The sequence below is a fragment of the Vanessa tameamea genome, chromosome 3 (genome assembly GCF_037043105.1).
Source record: "Vanessa tameamea isolate UH-Manoa-2023 chromosome 3, ilVanTame1 primary haplotype, whole genome shotgun sequence".
Classification (NCBI taxonomy): domain Eukaryota; kingdom Metazoa; phylum Arthropoda; class Insecta; order Lepidoptera; family Nymphalidae; genus Vanessa; species Vanessa tameamea.
In genome coordinates, this window is record NC_087311.1 from 4,222,364 (window position 1) to 4,243,891 (window position 21,528).

Sequence of the window (21,528 nt, forward strand, 5' to 3'; positions counted from 1 at the left end):
GTGGTCCAAATCTTCTTAAGAGGGGAGATCTTTGTCCAACTGTGGGGCATACACTGGCTCTATATTTTTTATATATAGTGGAAAGGAAGAAAAACTAAAGAGTCAATATTGTACTTTTGGGAACTGAGGTTTAAAGTTTCAACTTCCTTTCATGGACGATACGTTTAAAAAAAACTCAGGAAATTACATTCATATTCTGCGGCGCGAGAATCCATTTTCAGTTTTTGATGGAAACGAGGGAAGGTGCTTATAACACAACACTTTTTATCACTTTGTTCTAGCTTTAGTTACATGTAAACTTTTTTTTATAATATAAATCGTCGTATGATAACATCAGCCCTTAATTACATTACATTATCAAGAGTATTGTTGTTTATTTAGTTCAAAATGATTATAGTTTATTATTATATCACACTTACGAAGAGTTCGCTCTTACTGAAAATCAAAGCAGCCGATCTATTAAATTTAGAAAGCTAAAATTTGGAACATGAGTTTATTTTTTTAACGTAAACACTTAAAAAATGATTTTTTGGAAATTACAGCATTAAGAGGCATAATGGGAGGTAACTTTTCACGAATTTTACGCGAATGAATTCGGGACATTAAATCTAACAAAGTACATACTATTTTATATTTTAAACAGTTGTTGGTAGTAAAATAGAAACTACATAACACATTTGTAAGCGATGTTCTCAGATTTTCATTGATATTGTATTCGTTGAGTGAGCGTCCAAAGAAAAATATTGAGTATAGTTGTCTTATCGGCAAAATGTATATTCCAAAATATTATAGGTTATCCTATGCGCTGAACTGTATTATAAGATATAAAGATGAAATATGTAAAGAGAGCATTGTATTTAATACGAGTATATGACGTTGTGATTGATACAGTACTATTTATTCCTGTTTAAGGTTAAGTAAATGATCATTTCCAAGAGCCGAACTGCTGTTTTACCTGCACGAAATTATAATTTAAGCCTTAACCCCTATTTTATCACACTTTCAATATAAATTTCTTTAAAAAAATTATCCTCTAACTAAACAAAAAGTTCAATAATAATTAGATTTATATTGCTTACTTAAGAAATTGATAATAGACTAATTCCCCATGCAAACTTTCGCCCTCTTATTACACCCATATGGGATGAATTCCGTGATACAAACTAGCCTAGTCCTTCCCCAGGACTTAAACCACCGCCTTACCAAATTTCACCTAATCAGTTTTGCGATTTAAGTGTAAAGAGGTAACAGGCAGAGCTTTTGCGATTTTCTCGTATGGTATCATACTGGGTTAACTGGGGAACATCTCATAAGAAACTTTATATGATTGACAAATAGTGTAATAGTAGAATGCATTAAATCGCGGTAAAACAAAGCCAATTACAGCGAGTTTTGAAGTCTTCATAAATTATTGGCGAAGTAACAACCGAGAACCAACATAATGAAAAATGTACGTAGCGACAGGAGACGGTCGAGAGTCCTTTTGCGTTATTTATTACGTATTTTGAGAAGGTTTGCATTAAACTATGCAAGGAACTCTTGAGACATGTCTTGATTTGTCAATCGAGCCGTAATATGTTGGTAATTCATCCCCATCTGAATATATTGGTATGGTCATTTTTTTCTTACACTGCTAATATGCCGTAAGGTATATAAGATACTATACAAACTGTAAATGTCTACCGCCGAGCAGGAATACTTCAAATCGTTGTGTTCCAGTTTGAAGGGTGAGTCAGCCAGTATAACTACAAGCACAAAAAAAAATGGGCAGTGGTGTCCAAACTTTTAGAATTTTAGTGGATATACGTTTGGCAAATTTTTAACAAAAGATTATACATATCGGTGCGTTCAAACTTGTTTGCTTCGACAGCGATTACAATCAATTATAAACACAAATTAAGCTAATGAAAGTTGAGAGAAATCAGAAACTTACGGTCAAATTTGTATACGTGTTTTAACTAGCCATCAGGGCTTTGTACGTCACTGATTCATCAGAATACAATAACAGATAAGTTTAGCGTTTGCAAGAAACTCTTTCGACAAAGGTGAACAAAAAATAGCTTAAGTTTGTTTCTATATCACACAATGATACTCAAAAACATCGTAACTTTTGTTATGTTAAAGTCTTACGACGGACTCCGAGAAATCAACAACAGGCTATCAGAAGGCAAAACATAACATTAGCCATAATTAAATTATACTGTCGCCAAATACCACAGCGATGCTTTATATGCATGTATTCCAGTTTGAAGGAAAAACTGAACATGACAGCATATTGGCAGAAACATACTTCATAACATTTAAATATGATGACGAGCTTCATATTATTTTTAAACAAAATAACGAATTATCACAATTTACGTACCAAGAATTTTTAATATGCCTTTTTTGATGTTATTGTAATGTTTACGTGTTTCAAAATATTTTTGGCAATTCTACGGTTTCAAGAACAATATATGTTTATAGGCATTTATGTGTGTATATTTTATTCATATATCTATGCTTGTTCCTTCATCTCGCATTTATTCAGTACAAATTACATCAACTTCAATCTAATTTCACCCGAAACGTAATAGCATAATGAACATCCTTGGTTCTATTACACGTTTGCATAAAAAACACGCAAGGATTTACACACACATGCATACAAAAGCGCACCCACATACATAAATATATAACACGTGCTTATCATGTGTTGTAAAATCAAGAACTTAATGAAGGCAAACGTTGCTTACATAATATAATTTTGTTCTGTTTTACTGATTAATTTATTTCAGCAGCAAAATTGTGAACCGTAGTAACAGCAGCGTAGTTTGCAAAAGTGACATGATAGGAAGGGGCACTAACGAGCACACGACTTGCCTTCCGAGCTGGCGCACCCAACTAAATACAAAGTACTCAAATTAATCTTAAACCTTCATATAAAACTACAACATTTTGCACTAATGAATACCTAAACTATTATTTAGTCTAGGAATAATATTAGCTTTGGATTTACACGTCACTCATATAATACGTAATGCCTCGTTGAAAAGATCATTTAAAATCATGTTTACACTTAATAAGTATCGGCTTTACTTTTAAATGTTGTTCAGGTGCTGATTAAGTAAACACTGTTCTGTCTCCCTCTTTCGAATGTCAAATCAATGATGAAAAAAGAGACATCAGTATTTAATAAACCTACCACTAAAAATGTTTGTAATAACGGTCGAGAAAATATTGTAATTTTATTTCGAAACGTGAAGGATAAAGCTTAAGTCGTGCCGGTAATACAACTCCTCCGTCAACCTCCTTATCTCTGGTGATGGAGATATTCTTAACTGACATTTTAACTTTTTTTTCCCGATTTGATCCGCATACGTTTAGCCAAATAGACATACGCTTAATTCTTATATAAAATGACCTAAAACAAATACACTAAGTTCCATACCGTCTGATTTCCATAATATAACCATTAATTTAGGCATATATATAAAAGGTATTTTGGCAATTTATATAGCTTAGTAGCTGATTTATATATATTCGGTGATTTTATTATTTAAATTGAAACTGTATTAGAATCAAATTTAATTTGTAGCGCTGTCGAATTATCTATTCAATTATTCAAAGTTTTCGTATATTTTGTCAGTTTTACATAAAGGTACGAGTTTGGACTTCGTTTATTTAATTATTATAATGCTTTATTGTGTGACAGTATCATTTATAATTGGACCATATTATGGAGAAATGCACAAATAAACAGAAGCACCAATAAAAGCACTATTTATAATCTAAGAGCTAGAGACTCTCTTCGAGAACTTATAATAAAGTAATAATAATTAAAATACGTGACAATATATTTAAAATAACATGACATTGATCCCTTTGATCGATTTGTCGATAACCATTTTATGAACACGAGAAGTAAGTTACAAGTTTCCTTCAATATATCTTCTTCAGGCTAGGTATTCGTTGTTTCAATAAAAATTCACAGATATTATAACCATAGTAATATGTATGCGTAAAAATGTGCTCTTATAGTAAATAGGAAGGAGATTTGGTACAAGGTCAATGGCTTTACGGGCTCTTCGTTGCTCAATATTTTTACTTCCTTACTGACAGGAAAACCTAACAACTATTATTTGCTCGAGCACAGATTTAAATCCAGTATTTGCGATTTTATGCTACAAAATATTTTATAGTATTCTTTTGTTACAGGAGATGTTGATACCCAAAGAACAATGTCGGGTTCAACCGCTGAGTGAAAGTCGAACGGCTTCTTCTCTGCCTCATGCGAGGCTTGCGCGGACTCCATCCATATCATCTCAAAGCAGTCTTGACAGCGGAACTTCAAGAGCCACTGTAAGTATAACCACGAATTGATTTACTGGGTTAATAACAAAGGCACAAAATATTTTTATAATGCACCAGCTGCTCTACGCGGTTTTTGCTATAACGCCATTTTGTACCATAGCGTGATGTTAGTCTATAACCTTCCTCGAGAAATTGGCTATCAAACGCAGAAACATTAAATGTTATTTTTTAAGACTAATAAACGTTAAACTATCCTTGGTTCAGAACGTTGATTGTACTGTGAAGAACCTGCAGGTAATTTAGTAGTTACTGTTAATATATACATAGTTATATTATAGTAGAGTATAGTTAGTTAATAGTTATCAAATTACATATATAAAATATATTAGCATAATTATTCATTTAATCGTGCATCGTAAAAGAAAAATCTTTTACACTATACATATACTATTTATCATAATTCATTCATTTTTTTAAAATAATAATCTTTAAACTTATTTATCACATTTTCAACTATTCCTTTTTTTAATTTTCAAAATTTTTAATTTATATTAGTAGAGCAGTATTTTGTACGTTATACTTAACACACACGCACACCGATTTTAGATTACAGGACATATTATAGTGCACAAGTGTGTGTGTGTGCAAACACAGCTGCACTCTCTTTTCCCTCACTCCCATGATCCGATGGGACGGCAAAGCTGACACGACCGGAAAGAGTTTAGGCGCAGGAACAACGGCTTTACGTGTTTTCCGAGACACGAGAGTGTAAACACTCTCAACCCTCTGGGCTGTTACTGAGAATACTTCGACAAAAAAAAACATAAATTTTACATCGGCCCAACTTGGGAGTGGAACCCAGAACCTTGGGATCTATGTCTTTATAACTAGTCACTACACCAACGAGGTAGTCGAAGTAAGTCAGTTTGTTGTACCGATAATTGAACTACGAGTATATACCTAAGCACATTTTTAAAAGCCATCAGCACTTACCAACTCTTTGTAGATCAGCCAAATCGCAATAAACCGCCAACAAATAAGTACCTAATTAAAAAGTCATTAAAACGAAGTACAGCTAAAGTTCGTTAAGTTGGTGGTTATCTGGATAAAAAACGTAAACGCAATCAAGAACTTTGATCGAATACACGAGATTGAAGTTTTATTTAATAGTGATTACTGAATACTCATGGATAAATAGATAAAAGCGTTTGTTAACAATATTTTGTTTTCACTATACGTATGTAAGATAAAATATTTATTTAACGGTGGTAGAACTCTTCGGAATGTTTTTAATAAAGTGGGTATACTTACGATATCGTCACAATATGTTAACAATATAACTATGTATAATCACAATAATATAGATATTTTTCAAAGAAACAGTCACGATCATTTCATAAGCGCGTCAAGTAGAGGTAATCTTATAACAACTAGTTTCCGACTTCTCAAAGTCAATACACCCTGTATTGACATTGTCCCAGGACAATGTCATGACGTTATTCCTTTCTGTAATAAAATTCAACAGTTCTTTTTAAACTTGACATAGTAAAAAATGTCAAAAACATTCATAAATAAGGTAAATTACACCAAACAAGATTAAATTAATGATAAAGGCAATAGCTAACATACATATGTTGAGTTCGAGGCAGGATATACACTTACGGGTATATATATATAATTTTATCTGATTGACATAAACTTTATAATTACAATACTAATTGTTATAAGATTACAATTTAATAGAAACTGATAATTTTGTTAACTAATTTCAGATTAAGTTACCACATACAAAAAAAAAAAAAACAAATCGGTTCATGAGGTTCTGAGGAAGCAAAAAAACCTCTTTTTTTTTAATAGTTAAAAATTTAAGACTTTGCACAGGTCAATACGTTCGTATAAACCAATTTATATTAATTAATGTGTATATTTATTAAGATTTTAAAATGAATGACTTGTATACAAAGGACCACCAAGCCAGGCTGCGGAACATAGGTGAGCACAAAGAGAAGATTTTTTTTTTTCAAAATTAATTTATGGAGTGGTTACATTTTATGGAAATTCGTCATTTTTGATTGAGTTTTGCCGTATGTCAGTGAGTCAAAGACTGACCTAAAGATCGTCTGAAAATTCATCACCCAAAAGGATGAAATTTGGAAAGATTATTTCATTGTTTGAGGTTTTTGTCCACGATTAAAAGAAAATTCATCACATTAGGAGTAGAAATTTATGATAAAGGTTATTAGAGAAGTTGGAATTTTTCTTAGTTAGAAGGATGAAAATCAATGTTTATACTTCTGTTAGAATTAAAAAAGAAACTTTATGGTGTTTTTGGTGGGATGTCAAATCGGTAACACAGCAAAATTTTTTTCAATATAATTAATTATATGTGTGGCAAAAATGTTAGAAATATATGTCTCAGATGCCTTAGTATATATAGAATAGATTATCAATTTACTTGCAACAGAAAAACTACGCAACTATATTAAAATGGGATGTCAAAAGCAGTTTATTTTTCAATGAGCTTATAAAAATCTTAACACTATACTTGCTCATTAAATATTTGCTTCTTCAACAAAATAATCATTATCTTCATATAATTTACTCGTTATAAGGTATGTACATTGCACGAGCCGATTCTCGCATATTGGACGCGTTTAACATACGTGAAAATTCCACGAATCACTTCCATAACTTTCATAACCGACAGCCGATCGATACGTCGGTATTTAGACCGAAATATGCAATTGTAAATATCGAATGCACGGTTATATTAAATGCATTATTTTTAAGAATAATCTAAATAATAATGTCACGAGAACATTTTACACTTTAAGTTTTGGTTAACAAGCATTGATTTTTCTGCCGAAGCTACTACTTATTTATATTATATTATTCCTCTTTAGAAGAATTTCAAGAAAAGTGACGATCAGAGTATATTTTAAAAGAAAAACCGCGCAAAGCAATTTAATGACATTTTCATTATTTTATTTTAGATTCATCCTTAAACGTACGCATAGAATGCAGCTGCTGCCTTGTAGTCTATGTGATATATTAAATATATTTCAATAGGTTTGACAATACAGACAATATTATCGACACAAAAGTCAAACACTCAAAAAAGCATACCTTGCTATGCAACTAGTTATTTTTATTTTTGTTGTTTTTCAAGAGCTGCAAAATATTAAATATTTTTTTGTCATCCATGAGGCCTCCTTGAGATACATGTTATCCCACACATAAAAATCCCACTGCAGGGCATATGCAACTCCCGTTTAAAGCTTACTCCGCGCTGATCGACTGGCAGATTGCGTTAATTTAGATCATAGAGAAAATCATTAAATCGTGTTGGTTTATATTTTTCTTTACCACCGTGAACAATATAAATGTAAGCACAAACTATTCGTGCGAAAACAACAAGTATTGCCGAGATTTGGACATCGGACAGTCTCTGAATCCAATACTCTAAAAGCATCATATATACGAATCAATATAATAATATTTAATAACGCCTTTATAGAAATTACATACGAAATTTCAAATTAAAACAAACCACAATGCGTGGATAACTTTCAGTTCGAATATAATATCAAACTACTATTAACATTTTCTGGTACTGCTACGTACGTATATTGGAATATTCTGCAACATGAGTAACAATGTACTTCACACAACATCCAATTTTCTCAGCAAGTATTCGATCCTATCGGGAACGCTCTTGTTAAATTAGAAACAGTGCATACCAATACAATTTAATATTCTTACCATTGTCACGCGTTTGTTTTAAATTGTGTGTAATCTCCCTCTAGTCTCAATAGCTAAATCGTATGCCGGGCGCTTATTAATGCTAAAGTCTCATTTTTAGTAAAAAAAAACCAAGAATATCTTAAAATAATATAAAATATTGCCAAAAAAAATACCACAAATAATTTTCCAAATCGATTCATAAATTACGGAGTTCTGAAGTAAAAATAAAAAAATATATATGAACCGTTTATAAATTAAATAACAGCAATATATGACTTGGAATTGCCTCTAGAAAGCCTTCACGATGCAAATAGGATAGTCTGGTTCGGTTAGACCCGCATTTTCTATCCAGGGAGCCATCTTAGTACTAAGCATAACAATAACACTTATGTTCTACTTTACTCTCGTAAAATAAACTTTAATTAGGACGTCAACCCAACATAGGGTAGATAATTTGTAATAGAAAATCAGTACATAATTAATGTCTATGCAATGAAGGAACATCCCTAACTAAGTCTGTATGTTTTATCATCAAAAACTGGAGTAAGTACGTACAGGTAACTCTAAGGACGCTTTAAAACCCAGTCGATTTTGTTATAAATTATAGCACTTATTCAGCAAAAGATACCAACATACAATAATTCTGTGTGTTTATTTTATAGTTTCGGAAAATTCGTGATGCAATTAAAATCATCTTTTGTGATTTTGTCTTTTCAATTTGGAATTTGGAGTGAGTTCGTAGAGACATAAGGTGGTTTTATAGAATCTATGTTGACTCTTTGTATTAATATATAAATATATATTCCTCTAGAATATAATTGTTTACTAATACAATATATTTTACATGTTCTCCATATTTCTAACTAGATATGAAGACTGCGTAAATTTATTTATTGGTCCAATAAAAGATCTCTTTGGTAGCGACTTTACATATTTTATTTCGTAAAACTGAAACGTAGCGTATTATTTTAAAGAAAATCCTTTTAAAACTGGAATGAAAGGATGCATGTCGTCCTTATAGTACCTTAATATTATTTTATAATGAAACGAATAACGAATTGAAGTAACTCAACAGAAAATACGGTTGAACCCGTAAAATGTTCATTAACAATTGATACCATTAATATGTACATTCGTGTAAAGCACTTGTTACGGCAACAACATTTCTTTGAAAAAAATGCTTTAAATGTCGAAATGCTGTGTTGGAAGGAAAGGTCAAAGGAGAAATGTATACATCAAAGTAGGTACGTTTTTAAAACAAACTCCGATGACTTTGTCGTACGGATAACGGTTTTTTTTTTTACAAAAATACTAGCATCGCATTTCGAGGCATTACTTCTGTTTCTATTTTCCCATCCATCTTTTTGGACACAGTACGTGTAGGCGTATAGTCCGTCATGGAAATGTAACTAAGCTTTATTCATGTAGGCTCATATAAACACTTTTGAATCGTCATGTTATAAGATTATTCTACTAATCCTAGTAGTATTATTAATGTGAACGTTTGGATGCATATTACTCAACCGAAAGAAAGCGCTTCAAAAATTGAAATGAAATTTTAGTCGTAATTTAGATTTTACCGACAAAAACCGACTCGTAACTCAGTATTTTACAAATTAAATGACAAAAACCAAGTGTACAATTTGGCAGTCTAGAATTATACCGTTGATGGTTAGATTGTATAATTTATTTATATAAATAGTACGCACTTCTCATTACGTCACACAATTGTTTAGTCAGGAAACAATGAATTCGTATATGAAGCCTCGTACTAACGGAATTCGTGATGAGAACAAAACGCAGCTCACCGTGTCACTCTCATCACAAACAGAGAATACAAATGTACTATATATTCGATTCACTTAAGTTTGATTCCAGGTATAATTTTACCGAATAGGCTTTGTTTTGTAGTACATACCTTGTAAGTCTATAGAAACAATAAAAAATATGAAATTGTTAAGAAAAACACACTTAGGATTAGTTAATATAGCTCATTAAAATAATATAACGAATCTTTGGAAAATATTTTAATAAGCTTGATCTTGAAACGATAATAAAATGTTATAGAAAACTCTTCTTAAAATAAAAGTGAAAATTAATTCATAATTAAAAAAACCAACAACTACACGATTTTAGGATACAGATCGATAAATATTGTCCATTATACATATACAACAATGACGGACTTAACCGTGATCAAACCGTTTTTATTTTACCCGACGTTTCGAGAGAAAGGACGGGGGTCGTGTTAGGGTGAAAAGTAATTATAATTACGACCTGTAATGATCACAAGTGAATGTCTGACTCCATAAATTATAATTAATAATTAACAGCCTGTTAACATTCTGCAAGGCAAAGGGAGACGCCCTTTTGTGGAGGTTTGGAACTTATTCCACCACGCTGCTCCAATGCGGGATCCACCTGACCTCACAGGGCGACTTTCAGAGTATTATTTTATTGTCATTATTTTTAATTTATGGTCAAAAATAAGGAAAAATTATTATCCTAACAAAGCTGTACCTCGCGAAAGTTGTTCGGTTAAACCCGAATAAACTATTTAAAATAGATAACAAACTTCGCCAAAGTTTAAAGTGTTCTATAAATATTCTAATACAAAATCTAACATAAGTAGTTGTACCAAAGTGGGTACCTAATATAGGGACGATTTCCATAGTATTATGAAAGTTATAGAAAGTAAATCAATAAAATTGAATCACTTACTAACTTTTAAGAAAGACGCCATTTCAAATATATTTACGAAGCTTTTGTATTGAAGATTGAATTTCTACATAGTTTTGTTGGATACTGAGATACTGAGTTAAGAGTATTTTATTAAGTAGATTATTCTGTTTTAAGCATTCGGAGAAGTATCCATTAGTCTAGAAGTTCGACGATATTTACATTCTCGTATCTCGGAATGTCTGTAAAAGATATTCGCTTTTCACCTGAACCGTCTACAGATATTTTTAGAGAATCTGACTCCAATTTTATTTAATATGGAAATTGACTATGTCGTTATATAAGAACTTTTTTTAATATGCTCAACATATGATGTGGCAAGCTACTGAACGCATTACTTTTAAATCCATAATCAGGTTTGAATTTAAGGACAAAACTTCCGAGTTACCAGTATTGGCGATATATAAGGAAAGTTTAATACTGTACCCTGTTTAAGTTAGCTTGATCTTTTTGACAGACGGGCTAGTGATGAGAAACAGAAAATATAACATATATAACAGTCGATGGAACGATGGAATGCGTAATTCAAATTAGAATTGAATTTTTTTTAACTTATTTTTCTAAAAAAAGTTATACTAGCTAAAGAGACCCCAACTACTAGCCAAAGACACCCCAACCAAAAGGACCCCCGTTGGTAACAATAACTTAACAATGATCTTTAATAAGGATTTTTGTAATCGATATTTGTAGCAGTTACTGCCTGTTATTGGCGTCCCTACCGTTCGACCGATGTAACATTGTACAAGCGTCTATTATTTTCAGTGTTTCTATTTAAATTTTACTTTGAAGCAATAGAAAAAGAATAGATGTCTTAAAATTTTCGGATAACGCTTGAATCTTTAGGAACTTATTTATTATACGTATTTTTTTAAATATTTTTACAATTTTTAAAATCATTAAATTAAGAAAATAATATATTCGTCATTGTAATGTTATCTCGATCAGAAAAAATTACATCCGTCAAAAAGATCAAGCTATCTTGTACAGGGTATACGGTAATTTCATACAGCGCAATGTGTGTGGGTAGTGTTGATCTGTCAAAACTATACATATAATTTAAAAATAAATATACGTAATAATAATTTCCAAACGACATAAATTTCTTTTGTATTTTTTAACCTTTATACGAATGATTGATACTGATTATATCAGCGTAGCATTAGGTTATACTATGCAGGAAACATTTAATAGTAAAAAACACGCGACCGGCCAACTTCCATTGTCAAACAATTGCCTCCCCTGAAACTATACCGTTTTGTTTTTGGAATTTAGTCATCTAGTGTAATTTATAGCAGCACTCAAAACTAATCGGATTTTTGAGTGTATTTATTTTTTTGACACTCGTCGTAGGGTTTTACTTATATTGTAGTGATATTACCATTGCAAAATAAACAATCATCCCAATTTTATACAAAGACGAATTTTAGTGAAATTGTTATTTCTTTCTTATTTCATTTGTTAATTTTGAACTTATATACTAACAATAAACATATGTTACATGATAAGTCTTCATTGAATTCATTTGTTCAATATTAGTTATCGCCCGCGTCTTCGCCCGCTTGTGAGGGGTAAGAGTGGTATTCAGTAGTTTTCTCCGGGATAAAAAGTTAGTATGTGCTATTTCAGACCAGAATATAACAATACTTTACTCTCAAACTTCTGAAATTCGTCGTCATATATTTTTCGTCTAAGTGATTATTCAATTGAAGCACATTATAACACAAAATAAACATTTTAATATTACAGTCAACTAATGTTTGCATTCATAATTTTGTACTGCCTTGTGGGTCCAGTGACCAGTTGTAAGACTGCAATTCCGGAACCCCCGGACCATTATTCTGAATCGGATTGCTATAAAGTTCTTCATTTTTTGAATACGGGACTTCTTAGTAGCAATCCGGCTCTATGAAGTGAGAGGTGTTACATGCCCGTTCATAGGAATGAGTTACCTCATTCCTATGAACGGGATTAATCCAGAACGCCTATGTTGGGGCACACACAATTTTAAGAACCCGCGCACTCAGCTTGTCTCTTTGATTGATCACGAGAACATTATTATTAATTACAAACAAAACTAATAAATAATATGACTTGATTTATATCTATAAATTAAATTGACATAAACATACCTATATAATATATTCTGCATAAATTAACACATATTATCATTACCCTATAAATGACGTTTTGTATTAATAATATTACGTTAAATTTGCACTAATTAAGACTAAATTGTATAACGTTATGAGAGATTAATCAATTACCTACTCTATCGCGTATTGACCGGTAATGATGTTTGCAATGACAATTAGAATTGATAAGTGGAATTGAAAACCATAATCAACAAAAGCGCCTTACGATGCAGTTACAGTAAATAAAAAAAAGAAATAGGAATAAAGTAAACTATAAGTCAAAGTAAAAGTCAAAATCTTTATGCAATTTAAGTGTTAAACTTGCTTATTGGTTGTCAAAAATCTACCACCGGTTCAGAATTAAACATCATCAGCAAAATCGGTGAAACTTAGGGTTTTTATTCGTCTGAAATTACCAATTGCAAATTATTTTTTTTTAATTTTTTTATGCCTCGATGCGATCGTTTCATTCCCAAGTTGTGCGATTTCATAACCAATTGTGACGTCCATTTTGATTATTTTTATTTTTACGTATTTATTATTTACCATATGTCCATTGCACTTAAATATAAACCACTAAGTAATATTGAAAAACTTTTTATATGTTTAGTATTAGTATCATTATATAATTTTTTATATTTAAATAAAAATTTATCAAAAATAGAATAAATACACTCAATAATAATTATGTATTATACCAGGTTTATTTTATTAATATAGGTTTAATGTAAAACAAAAAAACGTATTACAGAGTCACCGCGGTTCATCTCCAGCAATACGCACATTTGCTCCCGACGGGCGGACACTAGAAGCGGGAGTTACTGGAGTGCCGCGGTCACCATCGCCGCTACGAGCCGCCTCTCTGGATGTCAGAGCGGCACCTCTCGCCCATGGCTCACTTGCTTCGTTAGCCGATTCCCCCGCACCACCCAGCCCCCGACATGTACCACCGAGATGTCTGTCTCCCCTATTGGTGCCACCGAGGTCTGTTCGATTTACCAGTAATTTTTAATACCTTTAGTAGTATTAGTCGGTATCCATATCCATATCCATTTTATTAGATTTGACTTCGTAATGTTCTTAATTTATTAAAGCTCCGATTAATTTCAGATAATTTACAGGATGTTTTTAATGTATGATCGGTTCACTTGTGTGTTTGAGGCTTGAGGCCGGTTCACTTGCATATAATATATAAGTCAGAATAATTTGAAATATCGACTAATTTTAATTACATTTTAATAGGACAGAAGTTTTTACATTACTCGGAAAAGCAGCACACGCTTTCCAAAAAGCAAACTCAACTAAGCTAATTTAAATTTTAATGATAATACTGCCCTTTTTTATACTAGGCGTAAAGCAGCTCTCACTAAGATATTCTATAACCTACACTATAACTACTCACTTCTATGCTTCCACTAAAATGGAATATACCTAAATGTTTCTCTGAAATAACGAAAACGACTTCATAAATAATATAAAATGCAATCTGAAAATAAAAGTAATGCAATTCATGAATTCAATGCTTTTTAAAAGGTTTCAAATGTTACAAAACCGGAGTCGGTTCCACTTCATATAGCATACTCCATTTAAACCATATTATGTAACTATCCAAGTCAAAGGGAGAGTGTATATAAATTATACTGTTTATCCTCTAGGGCGAAGATTGTTAAGTATAATTAATTTCGTTTAAACTTATTTTCTGTTACACAATTAATATTACTTTAATATATGAATTGACAGCCACGGCTTCACTCTTGGAGTTCAAACCTTATCCATAACAAATTTTGTCATATTCGGTTCTTGAATGAGCAACAGATAGACGGACAGACTTACAGAGTTTCGGATTTGTTATATTAGTATAGATAAACCTATACGTGTCTTAATCAACCAAGCTTTTTCCTACATCCCAATGGGATGGTGACATATCAATTTAGAGTTAAAACATCAATACGGGTAGAAATTGATTGATTTGTTTTTTTGATTTCTTTGTTATTTCAGTAAGTAAAACTGGTGTTTAATAAATATTGAGCAAAGCGATAAAAAATGAACTCTAAAATGGTTGAGCTGAAAATTTTCATAAAAGTTTTCTAGATTTTCTGTCGTACAAAGTTTTTTCAATCGTGCGTCGATTCCCTAATGAACTTATACAAACCCCCAAAAATTCTAGTTAATATTTTACTATGTCATGGAAGTAATTAATGACTTTTTGAAATACAATAAATGTTAGGGAAGCTACCTCGCTTTCTTAAGACCATTTTACCTAATGTATAAATTTTACTTTCAGAATAGTAATTACCTACAAGAAAAGTGTAACCATTTTCCGAATCATCAATAATATACTTTCTTAGCGTTTACGACAAAGCCAGTCGAGGTCAATGGAATTTGGTTTAGTTTACTTTATGTTATATAAAAATATATTTACAAATCGCTGGTCGCCGGCTAGATGTGGTAAGATATTTCATCTTCCTTCACGTTAAACTCAGCGCCCTAGATTTCAGAAATGTGATCTATGATAAATAGCGATTCGGCTAGCGAGATACGCTAACCGAATATTTACCGCACACGATGTGTTCAGGAGCTGCTATACCAAGTACGATTTACCTATTAATGTTTTAAAGATTCTAATTTATTTGTTATATTATTGTAACAAATTCTGTTGGTTTATTTTTTGTATTCAATTAGATACAAAGAAAATTGTAGCAAAATGTTTACTAGAAATATATTTTTATTTTGCGATTTTTATTCTAAATTATGACATGCATAAAAATACAAAGCGAGTGTTTTGTTCGTATATCTAATATATATCTCTCTCAGTTTCGGTCACTATATTCCAAGTTAGATGAGAATCTCTAACCCCTTTGCAACGTTGATGGAAGCCAGATTAATATATATATAAATTAACATGCACTGAAACATGTGCTTTAAAATCTGAATAATAACACTTTACTTGTAAAAGTTAAGATTAATAACGTCACGTAAATTGTTCTATATTGTCAATCGGAATTGTACGTCAAATATTATGTTCAAAATTCGACACGCAAAAGTCCCCGCTCCGAGAATCAATCTGAGGCGGGCGTGTCCCGCACAAATTGATATAAACTCAATTTACCCACCCGGGCCTTCTTCTGACACTCCGAACTCATTACTTTGTGCCAACAGCCTATCTGTGCTCATGGAATTATTTAATGCTATTTATAATCACTTTACATGTCCATAGAACACTCCTAGAATATGTCACATAAATTAAGTAAAATTCACCGTACCGCTTAACAAAACAAAAGAACTCTTTTATTCTAAAAAAGTATATTCATAAATTAATCCTGAAAAAGTCAATATCAATATAAATAAGTTTTAAAAACTAAATTCAACGATCTTAATAACAAGGTTCCGTTTACAGAATTTAAGCAACCAAATACTTTAGTAAAATTAAAAAGAATCACGAAAATCGATTCTCAAATACAAATATAACATAAATACAAACGAACAAGAATACGTCCAGAATTATAAAATACTCTTTTGAACCGGCTCATATTTGTGATAAAACATGAGGAGGCTTTAGAGTTTAGTTTAAAATTTTAATTTTCAATCAGATACTTAGGTATGAATTGTTAACAGAGGTCACGGCTACGAGTAATGGTCGCTGAATTATTAACCACTTCGTTGACACCAAGTATCTAGGTACATTATTAACTTCGTGAAATATGTATTTTCAAGTCCCACGGGTGCGTTTAATATTTAAGGTACATTACGAGTTGATGATATAGGATGCCGAGATGTAACTCGTTTACGAACATAAATGTACGTATATATTATGTATGTGAGCCCTCATACTGGAGTAGAGAATAAATGAACACTGACCTCATAAAATCTGGCTCCGTTGTAACCAAAGTAGTAGTATTATATAAAATAAATGTTTAAATACTTATCGTTAATACTGTATTATGGAACTGACAAAAATATTATTTAATTAAAAGTATTATCGAATCTATTTTCCTATTTATCGTAGCGTCGAAGCTTATGACCCGAGTTTCATATAGCCTTTTTGATTAAAAGGTGACTTTAGCGAGTGTTCATAGCTTTAATAAAACAAAATCTGTTCAGTGGTTTAAAAATCAGCTCTTTTCTCTTCTAATGGAAGTCACTTGCACTGACCTGATAGATTCAAAATTTAGTATCATGTGACTTCAATAAGTCTTTAAAATAGGAAATCTTACCTGATGCTGCAGCTTCATCTGTCATCAGCACCCAGTTACCCAACTCCTCACCAGAAAATGGCAGCAGAAGTATTGTGTTTGCAATAATTGGAATGGTCTCAATTAAAAGGTCATATATATACATGTATATATACTTTTAATAGGTATTTTTGGGTCGAGAGTTCTTAATTTTTTATTTTAGTTTATTTTCCCTGTGTTTCAGACGGATAGACCGAAGCAACTCCTTAGTGGAAAGTAGCAGTGGCGTGCCTCTGAGTCCTGGTGCCACTATCAGCGCCCTGGGAGCACTTCAGCCGGATCTCTACACTAAGCGGGAAGCCCCTCTCGTTATTGAGCTAGAGGGTGCAGGACCTTCGCTAGGAAGAATCCACTTACGTTTGAAATACGATTTCGATCGATCCGATTTCGAAGTTCATTTGATTGAAGGTATACCTAAATACACACTATTTTTAATAATAAAAATATTAATTTGAGTTTTAAAAGGCCTCTTTATTTTGTATACATTTTTCTCAAAAAAGGTGTGCGTGAGGAAACGTTAGGACCGCAACTTATTTTTAAATGAATGAAATGATTATTTTAGTACTTTGAATCGGTATACATTCGCTTATAATAAAATTGTTTACTATGTATGTAATTTTAATGTATTATGATTGGTTTGTTCCAAAATAAATTAATACACTCGTGGTAGATAGTCTCATAACACAAGCATGTATTTGTGTTATGCATGATGTTTTGTTGTTTCTTCTCGATATTTTCCTTAAACGCAAATCACGTGATAAATTACAAATGTAAATTAAGCATATGAAAAGTGGACCTACAAGAAGAATCCTAAGGGCGGTCCTCTAAGAGCGGCCTCGCATGTAATGTAACAATCTAAGATTAGATGTTCAGCATAACGTTACAATACTACACAGTGTAACTACAGGCATGGACATAACATCTTAAATCCCAAGGTTTAAGGCGCATTGGCGATGTCTATGGGCGGTGTCCACGTACAGGAAAAAAACGATATTAGTATCACAACTCATTTCAAAAACGGCGAAATTTGCGAATTGTGTATAGTAATGCTCAGTTCTTCTCACTTACTCATGTAATGCTCGAAACTGAATTGTTACAATAAAGGTAAATGCTCCCTGTGAGGCCCTGAAACTACCGGTAGTCCTAAAATGAAAATGTCCTGTTATTGTCTCTTTTAGCACATGACCTCGCCGGTTACGAAGCAGGGGGTTTCAACGATCCCTACGTAAGAGTTAGCTTGTTGCCCGAAGTAGACACCCGTGTACGACAAACACCCGTTCATAGAAACCAAGCGAACCCTTTTTTCGACCAGCATTTCAAGTTCCCGGTGTCCCATGACGAACTCACCGATAAGACACTCCTGCTACAGGTCTTTGATTATGACAGGTAATGAATAAAATAAACAGTACGCAATTAATTTATATATTTTTAGGTATTAATTTTTCACAAAAGACTTTGCTAATCTCGATACATTAGGTTTTCGCGCAACGAAGTAATGGGATCAGCGAAGGTACCGCTATCACGAGTAGAGGTGGCAGGTGGTGCGGAAATATGGGCAGAGCTATCCCGAGAGAGACGACCGCCAGAAGAACTTCAGGAACTGTTACTATCTCTGTCATACTTACCTTCAGCTGAGCGTCTCACGGTGGTAGTTCTGAAAGCCAGAAATCTTCTGCCCCCTCAGGAAGGAAAAGATGCTTTAGGTAAAAAAATATTATTTTATTATATATTCTTTTTAGAATTATATTAGACCTTTCAAAAAATAAATAGCCAATGTAAAAAAAAATATTTCCTCGTGTCCGCAATTCGTCCACATCATAAAGTATCCGCAAAAATTGGTGCACTTTTAATGAAACTCAAATTGTGTAAAACAATATTACATGCTATCACCGTGTGGTGCATGCTTCACATTGCGATGGGCTTGGATATTTACCACTAACTACTTTTCGTGTGTAAATAAAGTACAGGACCGGATTTGGATGTCTGAAAGCCCTGGGGCAACAGAGAAGTGGCGGCCCCTAAATATTTTTTTGTAAATTAATTTTAAGAATTTCATTTCTGCCAGTAAGGTTTGTTTATAATTTATTTACTCTTTGTATATAACATACTATAATTGACTATATCTAGATATCTTAACATATATTACATTATAATTGTTAACTCGTCCGAACCTCTTTTGTGGGGTCCCTTTCTTGTGGAGGCCCCTGGGCAGTTTCATAGGTTGCCCTCCCCTAAATCAAGGCCCTAAATAAGTTTAAAAATATATACATGATTTGATTTTGATCATGTTTCAGATGTGTACGTCAAAGTATATTTGCTCGTAAACGGAAAGCGGGTTAAAAAGAAGAAGACCAACAGAAAAGAGATCAATAATCCCGTTTGGAATGAGGCGCTGTCGTTCAGTCTGCCTTCAGCTAATTTACACGAAGCTTCCATTGAGGTAAAATTAAAATCTGCAGTTGGACGACTTTAAATTATTCTTTTTTTTTTCTTTTTAAGTAATAATTCTTACTTCATTAATTGCATTTTATAATTATTGATTATATTTGTTTCAAACTTATTAAATAATAGCTGCCAACCCGAAAAACCAAAAGCTTTTTCGTTTATAATAGTTATTTAATCTCAACTCCAGCTTAAACTATCCAAACACACAAATAACATCGAAATTCGTGCAGCCGATTAGGAGGAATCTAGTAACATCCACGCGTACACAAGTACACACAAATTAACAAAGAACAAAATATAAGTACGTCTTCCAGTCCAGTTCTCCGAAGAAAACAAAATGATGTATATACGAACTAAAAGTCCCCACCGCGCAGGTGTGCGTGGTGACGGGCGGCGGCAGCGGCCTGGTGGTGGGCTGGTGCTGCGTAGGCGCGGCCGAGCCGGCGGCCGAGGGGCGCCACTGGGCGCAGATGGCGCAGCAGACGCGCAAGGCCGTCGCCATGTGGCACACGCTCCGGTAGGCGCGCCGGCTGCCTCCTTCCCCTATATTGTGTGTGTGCTGGTGTCTATATAGAAATACTTCTCTATCTGAATCGAAGAAACTTTTTTTTTATATATGTAATGTAACCCTTGTCTGGCCTTGTCGGAGTTTCAGATTTATAGAAAATATAATAGCACAAAATAATTTCAGATATAATCAATACATAATCATCATCGCGACCATAATTGAATAAGTTAGCTTAGATAACACCGAAAAGACCTTTAACTGTTAACCTGTGTCGGTCTAAAACGCCTATTATCAAAATTACGTAAGTCGAAACATTTTGATTTGAATTTAAACAACACAACGAATTTTATTTGAAAAATATACTAAATGATATAATTTAACCACGTTGGGGTAAGAAGACACTAATTCTGGGATTCGATTTTTCAACTTCTAGCAGAATTTCTACCGACGTACTTATATCATACAACACAATACGCGCGTTGACATCATAAACTAAAATAAAAAAGTAAAAAAGGGACTTATTAACAAAAAAAATACTCCAATTTAAGAACCCCAACATAAGTGAAGAACATCAAAATATAATAAAAATGTTATGTACTCAACACAATATATTTTTGCTAACGGAATGATTACATTTTATTGGGACTAAGAGCACAAATACAAATAGGAGTTAATAGGTTAAGTAAGTTATTAATTACCTACCATTTATGATAAAGCACATTTTTGAACCATTAAATGAATAAACGTATTCCTTAGGACCCGTACCAACCACAAAAAAATATCCATACCCCAATGTTCTACATTAATAAATTAGTCTATAGATAAATTATATTGCCCGACTGACGGTTGGTCGAACATTGATCATACTTCATTTTGGCCCGAAAAGGACTGACGGTTTGGCCGAAGCCGAAGATTCAACGAACGAATAAATCGGAGTTTGATAAGCTTTGCTCCAGCTAGCCGAATTTCCAGAAATGCTTGATTATTTTAAAATGTAAAATGTAAATTTGGAACGTATTCAGTTTTTTTAAAAGACAATGTAAAGATTGAACGTCCGGTTTCGGACAGTTTAATAAAGGTCGGGCACTATAAATCACTTGTATGTAACGATCGTATTAAGATGTTGTATTTCTAATTTTCCTATAAAGGTAAACTTAAATGCCTGTAGAATAAAAAAAATATTGACGCAGTCAAAATAGCCTACCCTAATATTCACATTTATGTATAACCTGTTAATGTCCTTAACTGTGGGCTCTTCCTTAAATTAAATATATATTTCCGTGTAACATAGGTAAGGAATATAACAAAAGTAACGCGTATAAGTTTTAAAAAGACATTATATAACTACTCGACTATACAATCGTTATTATGTAGATACCTAATAATGGAGCTTTGGAGACACCAAACAAATCTTATGATTATAGATTTTATATAA

At 32.6% G+C, this 21,528-nt stretch overlaps 2 protein-coding genes across 3 annotated transcripts in view; both read left to right on the forward strand.

Annotated features, from left to right (window-relative positions):
• The window catches only part of LOC113397251 (synaptotagmin-5-like), a 52,220-nt gene extending 31,138 nt beyond the window's left edge, over positions 1-21,082 (forward strand). The window contains exons 3-9 of one of the 2 annotated variants that reach the window (XM_026635528.2): positions 4,198-4,341; positions 13,660-13,892; positions 17,325-17,548; positions 18,319-18,526; positions 18,617-18,843; positions 19,435-19,580; positions 19,960-21,082. In XM_026635528.2, the coding sequence (XP_026491313.2) occupies positions 4,198-4,341; positions 13,660-13,892; positions 17,325-17,548; positions 18,319-18,526; positions 18,617-18,843; positions 19,435-19,580; positions 19,960-20,106 (1,329 nt within the window). In that variant the 3' untranslated portion in view covers positions 20,107-21,082. The remainder of the gene's footprint in view (positions 1-4,197; positions 4,342-13,659; positions 13,893-17,324; positions 17,549-18,318; positions 18,527-18,616; positions 18,844-19,434; positions 19,581-19,959) is intronic. The other variant, XM_026635529.2, reaches the window with a different exon arrangement.
• Positions 1-21,528, forward strand: part of LOC135194112 (putative uncharacterized protein DDB_G0285869) — a 317,179-nt gene that overhangs the window by 136,547 nt on the left and 159,104 nt on the right. The window lies entirely within an intron of this gene.